An 8,558-nucleotide genomic window follows, 5' to 3' on the forward strand; every position below is an offset into this window, starting at 1 on the left:
TTTCAATGCAAAACCAATGAGAATGACTTACCATGTCATCAATAAATTAAAAACAAAACAATGAAACTAATTCCAAAAAAAATGTATGTTTGTAAATTCTTACATCAATCGATTTTTATAACAATGTTCAATGTAATACATAAAGACATTTAAACATGATGAGGAAAACAATTAAATGCAAAAATTTCGTCTTTTTGTTTTTCAAAAGTCAATTTAAATATTAATTAGCTAAAAACGAAATAATTTATTTTTTGCGTTCGCATGACAAAAAAAAATGTTTCTTAACGGCAATAACAATTCGTCAGACAATGTTCGGTTAATAGATACATTAAAAAAAAGCAAAACAAAACAAACAAACAAAATGTTAATGAGTGCATTTGTCAGTTTTATTTTTCGTTTTCGTTTGTTTTAGGAACGATGTAAATTTATTTTATTTTTCATTAAGTATTCGTATATCGAATATATTGTACAGAAGTTGCGATTAAATGGCAAATTCAAAACATATTTATTCACACATATACATGGGTGATTGGAATTTGTTCGACGTATTGTTATTGACGCGCACAAAGAATATTTCATGAAAATCTACAAAACCTATAACAATAAATGTCACTCAAAACATGAACAATGAATTAAGAGGAACGAAAATATGAAACGCGAATATAAGTGCATTCAAACGAACGACTTATTTAAAGAAAATGAAAAAAAAAAAAAACCAAAACAACAACAATAACAAGAACTTACCGCAAAATCTCAATTAAGAAATGTATTCACTACGACATTGTCCATTAACAAAAAAGATGAGAGAAGAAAAAAAAATTCACGCAGAGTAACAAAAGATAAAGAGAAATAGTAAACAAAATGAGCAAAAAGAAAGTATTATATATTATATACTATTTTTATTTGACTGTGTGCATGCATGAAAGTGGCACTTTTACTGATGCAGACTGATATCAGAAAGCGTTACTCTTGCGCTTGCATACCCTTTTTTGATTACATATTATTAAAATATATAAATGTATTATATTTAAATTATATATATATATATAAAACGATGGAGCTACGATGAACTGAACCATAAAATGAAAAATCAAACTGAACGATAAAGAAATTGCATACGACACATTGTTTGCGACATTAAAGCACATCGGGATATCATGTTTATCATTTCATTTATAACATTCCTCTTCATATCCATTGATTTTATTCCATTAAATCTTCTATTTAAAGACAAACAAAAACAAAAACAATAGAAAATCGTCATCACTATCCTAGAGGATAACTGCAAGTGTCACAATGTGATCGTATGTGAATTGTTTACGTATTATATGGTTCCAAAAACTGATGAATTATTTATTAAGAAACCAATGAAAAAAAAAGAAAAAAAAAAGACATGATTTCAAGCACTAATCGCATGTAATCATCTAAAAAACTGAATGAAATGTAAATGTGTTATAAATAATGAACAAAGGTGAAACTAAAAACAAACAAGAAAATTAAAAAAGAAAAATTATTAACAATAATGATATGTATATGTATAAATAAATGCCTCAGTCAGTTCTTGACTAATCAAACGGTAGATTTTTTTGGTTTTGCATATTTTTTTTACCTTTATTGCAGCTTTGATCGTACCGAAATTATGCTCAAAGTGTCACACAGCTAGCACCACGACGGAATTCAATGTAATCTATACTAAGTTGCCGCCAACTAGTGAAAACACTTTTGCTCAGTTACAAACAACTGACTAGAACTCCATAGTTGTCAGTAGTGGCGCTATAGCTGTGCTATTGTTTTGCATTTTATTCAGTCTCTTATGGAACATAATTGCAGTGTGGCTTTGATCAATGCAGTCTATCTTTAATCAACTGCCAAATGTATTTTATCTAGATCCACTCATCTACCTTCAATGTTCCCGCATAATTAGTAAGTATTGAGAGCTTTTTGCCAATTATATTGTACGACTCAAATTGAGAACAACCGAACTCGAACCGAAACAAAAAAAAAACTCTTTATGATTTATTTTGATTGCGATTGTAAAAAACGCTGTGTACCACTTTTATCGATTCTTTTTTCAAGTCCCGTTTTCATTCTAGCTCATTCATAGAAAAATGACTAAATTATTACACAGTGTTATGGTGAATAATGAATATGTCTAAAAAAAAATTGAATGATTTATGGTCTGCTGGGACTGAATACACTATGACCTAACGTGTTGCTTCACATAAAATTTTTACGATTTGATTTTTATTAAACGTTTTCCATCTCAACCTACATCGATATATGGTAAGTACCAATAGGTAGGTAATATTTCAAATATTATAATATTGGTTTTGAAATTTTAACTTCCATCAAATCCGTCTAGGCAAGCGGACGCATATTTTCAGAAAAAAAAAACAAACTGACTTTGGAGGACATTTCGAATTATTTGCATTTTTTCTCTCGATGTAATAAGTTATTACTAATTACGAAAATGAATCGAATTGCTGGTATGTGCACTAGATATTTTTAAACTGACCCAATTTGTGATGTCCAAGTGAATCTAGCTCTATACAATTTTCAATCAAAGTTCTACATTTACAAGAGATGTGCTGAATTCGAGTGTTTGCAGGTTGCAAAACGTTTCGCGAACAAACCAATTTAAAATAGTTTCTTTTTTGATCTATTTATAAACATTTGTGTGTGTTAAAAAAATGCACATTGGCCTTCGGAATCCAAAGTTTGGATAGGCTCTAATTTTAGACTAAATTTTTTTAGTTGAACCACAAGTTTTTTGAAATTTTAATTTATTTTATTATTTTTTTTTTATTATTTTTTTTTTTTTACATTATTCTCATTCAATAAAATTGAACACATCCAGTATATTATTATATAAACGACAAAAAAAAAAGTCATGATGAATACTATGCGAATTTTGGTTTGTAATTAATCAAATCCTAATTTCATTTACAACTAACCCGAAATGAGATTTTGTTTGTAATTTGTGTAAATAACTAATATTTAAATCAGAAACAATTGATGGAAAAATATGTCTTTTTGGATTACATTTAGAGGCTAACATTTTTTATTTTATGCTAATTGGATACAGTCGAAACGTCACTTTCATCTGAATTGGGCGTTGTATCACTGCTGGGTTCGAGCACGGTTAAAACTATTAACGGTACTGCGCCCAACACCATGCATGCGCCCATACAGTAAAAGCACGTATCATATCCACCGGTTAGATCTTTTAAGTAACCTGCCAATGGTGGTACAGATATTGCACCGACACTCTGAAACATCCGAACGAGTCCATAGCTCGAACTAATGCGTTCGGTTCCAAATAGATCGGCCAATAAAACAGGAACTAGTAAATACCAGCATCCAAGACACAGGCCATATGTTGCCGATGAAAATCCAACCAAGTATGAGTGATTTTCGAATGGAATCGATAAAACTGCGAGACCAGCTCCCAAAATGCTGCCATTCAAATAAATGTAAATATTCTTTTTATTTGATTTTTGAGCTTGGAATGCCATTAAAACGTTTAATTCAGATTTACTATTTACCATACAATAAACGCTTTTTTCCTATCGAAAATCTGTAGATCCGACAAATAACCGAAACCAAGTCGACCCACCAAATCTAGAACAGCACTTATAGCAACCAACAAGCCAGCTTCTTTCTTTGTAAAACCTAAAACATATAAAGAACGAGAGATATATATAGAGAGAGAGAGAGAGAGAGAGAGAGAGAGAGAGAGAAAGAGAGAGAGAGAGAGAGAGAGAGAGAGAGAGAGAGAAAAAAGTTATTTGATATGGTGCATAAATTAAAAATACACTTCCGAAAAGTTTGAGTACGATTTTTATACAGATTGCCGATTTTCAAAGTTGTCTTATTTGTATAAAAATCGTTAATTGTACCCAAATTTTTATTCGATAGTGAATGCATTTTAAAATTACCTGCTGATATCGCATACGCGGGTAAGAAATATAACATGTATGGGCATCCAACCGACATTAGCGTCACCTAAACATATAATAACAGCGATGGTTTTAAACTTCTGAATATATATTTGTTTTTTTTTATTTCTATAAATAACTCACGGATAAACACATTCCGATGAATGTTGCGTCTTTCAGTAAAGTTACATCAATATACCTATGAAATTATAAGCAAAATTACGAGTAAATAACAGTACTAATTTGTTTATGTAACATTGTGTTCAATCCAACCTCTGAATTTTTTCGCATAATGTTTTTGGTCGTTTCAGTTCACGAATGTCATCCGATTCGGATAGATCACTGACTGGTGTCGGTAGAATCATACTTTTGCTGAGACCACGATTGTTTGACGCTTGAATGGTTGACATTGTATTTTGATCGAATAAACTGTTGAGCGTTTGTTTGTCAGGTATTTCGTCATTGCTAAGACGATTGCCAAACTTTTGTGTAGTGATGCGTCGTCTACTGCCGCGATTTGAATCATAACCGCTTCTTGCCTTATAGACACAGGTTGAGTCGGTACTTAAGTCCTCAACGGAATGAAGTATTGATGAACTTCGTGTTGGTCGAATGGCCGAAATGGGTCGAAACTTTGTAAATTTGGACTCTCCCATTGTATCCGTGTATTCATCATCGCCTTCATTTGTATTACCATTATTGTCGTTAAGAGCTCCTGAAAATGTTCGATTTTCGTATTTTTTTTCTATTAAAATTCAATTATTAAATCAAAAAAAAAAAAAAAAAAATTAAATGAGCATATATATGTGTATATTAATGTATGATGAATTTACCAAGTTTATTTGTGTTATAAAGATCGTTGAGACGATTCTTTGATTCTTCCATCATGAACAAATGTTCAATGTATCGTTTGGCATCACCATTTGTTGATGTTAAAAGTGTTAAATTGGTGGCCGTTGAATTGCTGCTATTCTCGCATTTTGTCGACTTTACCGATTCAGAACAGTTTGTATCGAGCGGTCGATATAATGATGCTGAAACGCAAACATGCAGCATACCGGCACCAAGTAACAGCAGCGTTCCATGAAATCCAAATTTATGAATGAGACACTCGATCAGAATGGGAAATACAAAACTGCCGGCTGCTGTTCCCGATACACAAATCCCATTGGCGAGCGCTCGCCGTTTATTGAAGTACAATGAAACAATTATGATTCCAGGTGTAGTTGAAAGTCCACCTCCTATGCCTATGAATGTTTACAAATTATAAAAAAAAACATTATATATCTTTGACCGTTTAAACCGTTGATTTTTTTTTACCTGTTAAAATGCCGAATGTAAAAAGGAGGTGATAAAGACTTGTCGCAAAATAGCTCAACATAAGACCGCAAGCGCAGAAAAGTCCGCCAATAAATACAACTGTACGACAAGAAAATCGCTGACATAATGCACTGGATAAAGGTGCCAATGCTAAGCATAATGCTGATAAAATGGCAGGTATCCAGGATGCAACGGCTGTTGTATTTGTTGGAAAAATTTCCAGAATTTCCACAAATAATACACCATATGATTTGACGAGGCCGGCCACCCAAAATTGTACGCTAAAAGCGCCAAATACGACACACCAGCCATAACCACCGTCCAAAGGTGTTGTTGTATCATTGTCGCTGCTGATTTCTTTTCGTCGATTCAATCGATTTGAAAACCTTTCACACGAATGGTTTACAATAAAAATGCATCAATTTATATAAAATTAAATCATAAATCATTTACTCACTTGCCACATCTCAGTTCTCGTGACTTTGCTATCAATGGTCTAGCAGTAACGCTTGATACGGTCAACAAATTATCATTATCGTCCTCGTCAATTTCGCTGGTGCGCTTGTTACCAATTAGCTCGAGAAAAACGGATTTTGTCGATAGATTTTGTTGCCATTGACCATTTCCGTCCCCTTGTCCCGCAACAATTTCGCTATTGACGTTGATTGAATCGACAATTTGCACCTGTGGCGCTGAATGAATGGAACACAACGATCCGGTTGTATTGAATTCATTGAATACAGCCACATCGGGTGGAACTGATGGCATCTGCTCGCATTGCTTAATCGATGATTTGCTTGAATCGTGTATACTGAATGCGGATGATTGGAACTTTTCATCGAATGTCCCCCGTGTTGCCTATGATGTAAATGAAATACATTGCACATCAATTTTTCATTTTTAACATTCAATGAATTTGATTTGCCCACAACAATTTGTCACGCATTCTTTTCGGAACGGGTCATGTCATAGGATGCAATCGTCAACACTTTGACTGCGACGTCATTGAATTTGCACAAAATCGTCGGCAATTTCATAAGACGACATAAAAACGATTTTATTCTATATGTACAGTGAATAGACAGATTTCAAGTTCATAAATTCATGCAAAATGGATTGTTTCATGCGAATGACGTTCAAGTGCTCTGATTATTTCAACAAATTGAAATGATTGATTATGCAACAAAAACTACGACAACGACGACGACAACAACAACAACAAATAGCATTCCGTATTACTAACCTGACTCCGGTATTCACGGGGTAAAGACATTTTTTATGTAAAAGGTGATGTTTTCTTTGGTTTTCACGTTTAAAACGTAAATGCATTGGATTAACTTTAAGTATTTCGTTATTTCCGATAGGCGGTTGGTAATTTATTCTCTGAAGTTTATTTGAATGTCAAAGGATTGACAGTTATCAATTAGATACTAATCGAATCTTCCAACTTTTTTTTTGGATAATTTATTTATTTAATTAAGTTTTCTTATTGTTATTTGTTTGACGTGCATCAATATGCTGGAACAATTTAAGAGTTTACGATGCTTGCAAATACAAATTAATGAATATTACACCGATTTTTGTTGTTCATCTATACAATTGACGAATCGATTATTGGATAATTAAGTCAGCATACGATTGTGCTCAATCGCAGTGTAAATCCTTTTTTTACAATATAAAATTTTTCACAATTGGTTGTTAAATCTCTCCATTTGATTGAAAAATCAAATAAATCACATTTATAGTAAAAAACTTGGAAATACTGAATGTAGAATATATTCCTCACTCCACATAATTTGGTTTGGCCTTGAGTTTTATGTGATAAATCAAATTTTTCAATTCGGATTACAATGACAATTTTATATAATAGGTTTTGTCTTGTGTGTAACACAATTCGTTTTTAATCTCAAAAAAATGTCAAAATCGATATGCACCTATTACTTTGTCGAAGATTGAAATGTAATTTATTTGTCAAGTGTTTCCGTTCTCTATGTGTGCGTGTGCGCTTTTTTTCGCTTGTTTTGAAACAGACAAATCAGATGAATAAATTGTAATGTTTAAGTAAGACTGATGGGGATGTTTGAGGTGAAATAAAATAAAAATGATGGTTTTCCAAATTAAATGAATTTACTTTTATTTCAATTTTTTTTAATTTCTACGATATACACTTTGTCTTTTGGTTTATGTCTCTTAAGGAATTCGTGAAATTTTCTTTTGCGTATTTATAATTTGTGTCTACTTTGTATTATCTCATCTGTTGTTGTGAATCCTGTTTTGTATTAGATTTTGTTAGTTTTTACATTTTACGTTATAATATCGAGTTTGTTTTCTTTTCTGTTTGTTTGTTTGAATTTCAATAAATTCAGTATATAAAAATGATTTAAAAAAAGGAAATTATAGAATTTTTGTATTTTATTATTTTGAGTTCAGTATGTTTTCGAAGTCCAATTGGAGCAATAGTCAAAGTAGGACTGATCTGTCTTAAATAATTTCGTATGGTGGTAGTCGTCGTGGTATGTATATGTATGGGTGGGCCTGTGTCTGTATTCCACTGTATCCACTGTATTAAAGCTTGATAAAAGGCCGTTTTTCTAGGTAATTTATGTACGTATTTGTGCCAAAACGTAAATGCGCAATATTTCTCATGGTTTGCCCTTCATTCATTTCAAATCGGTTTAAGTTTGTGTGTATGTATATGTCCTTAAAATGTTGGAAAAGCTTTAGTATATGTGCAACATCCACTGTATTTTATTCGATTTCTTCCCTTCACACATTGCTGTAATTTGACATAGATATTCGTATTGTGTATAGATGAGTGTTGTGTTAACGAATGGAAAACTTCTTTCGCGCATACTCTGTACATTCACGTCCACAATTCTTTTCCCCTTTCTCTGTTGATGCTGATTTTCAATGAAAGAATGATGAATGGAAACCTGTATAAATATGCATAGCAACAAGTTTTCTAAGTAGAAATGTACATTTCTCAATCAATATAAATTTCCCGGACAATTCTGAATTGTATTGCCCAAAAGGAATTGAAATGACGCATATCATAATGAAAACGGCATCACTATCGAAGATGTATAGTCGGATAATTAGAATTGTGAAAGAAATCCCTAGCAAATCGAAAGAATTTTTGGCACAAAAAATCCTAGTAAAAAGATAATAGTATTCTACTATGGGAGAGAACAGATGTTAACCCAATCTATGGGAAAAATAATATTTTATCGCGTAACGTTGCTGATAACAAATTGAAAAATATCGATATTTCAATGAGCTATTCCGGCGAAATTTTGTACT

The 8,558-nt window shown here is 32.2% G+C and overlaps 1 protein-coding gene across 5 annotated transcripts; it reads right to left on the reverse strand.

Annotated features, from left to right (window-relative positions):
* Window positions 1–2,857: 2,857 nt before the first annotated feature.
* Window positions 2,858–7,711, reverse strand: LOC116336589 (monocarboxylate transporter 12). 5 transcript variants are annotated; one of them, XM_031760524.1, is made up of 10 exons: window positions 7,498–7,711; window positions 6,502–6,641; window positions 5,716–6,116; window positions 5,259–5,644; window positions 4,772–5,185; window positions 4,212–4,683; window positions 4,083–4,137; window positions 3,939–4,005; window positions 3,546–3,672; window positions 2,858–3,456 (listed from the first exon to the last, which is right to left on the reverse strand). In XM_031760524.1, exons 2-10 carry the CDS (start codon window positions 6,529–6,531, stop codon window positions 3,072–3,074), a joined length of 2,337 nt encoding a protein of 778 aa, XP_031616384.1. In that variant the 5' UTR covers window positions 6,532–6,641; window positions 7,498–7,711; the 3' UTR covers window positions 2,858–3,071. The 5 variants fall into 5 exon arrangements, with proteins under 5 accessions (XP_031616384.1, XP_031616383.1, XP_031616382.1 ...); XM_031760523.1 differs by having other exon boundaries at window positions 6,502–6,776; XM_031760522.1 differs by having other exon boundaries at window positions 6,502–7,273.
* Window positions 7,712–8,558: the final 847 nt, after the last annotated feature.

Source organism: Contarinia nasturtii, unplaced genomic scaffold (assembly GCF_009176525.2).
Source record: "Contarinia nasturtii isolate CC-2019 unplaced genomic scaffold, AAFC_CNas_1.1 Cnas_scaffold_187, whole genome shotgun sequence".
Classification (NCBI taxonomy): Eukaryota; Metazoa; Arthropoda; class Insecta; order Diptera; family Cecidomyiidae; genus Contarinia; species Contarinia nasturtii.

Coding starts and splice junctions, on each gene's coding strand:
- LOC116336589 (XM_031760524.1), bottom strand. CDS start 6,531: ATGTCTTTACCCCGTGAATACCGGAGTCAG. Junction 4,138..4,211: donor TTATGCGAAAAAATTCAGAG/GTTGGATTGAAC, acceptor ATAATTTCATAG/GTATATTGATGTAACTTTAC. Junction 4,006..4,082: donor TCATCGGAATGTGTTTATCC/GTGAGTTATTTA, acceptor TTATATGTTTAG/GTGACGCTAATGTCGGTTGG.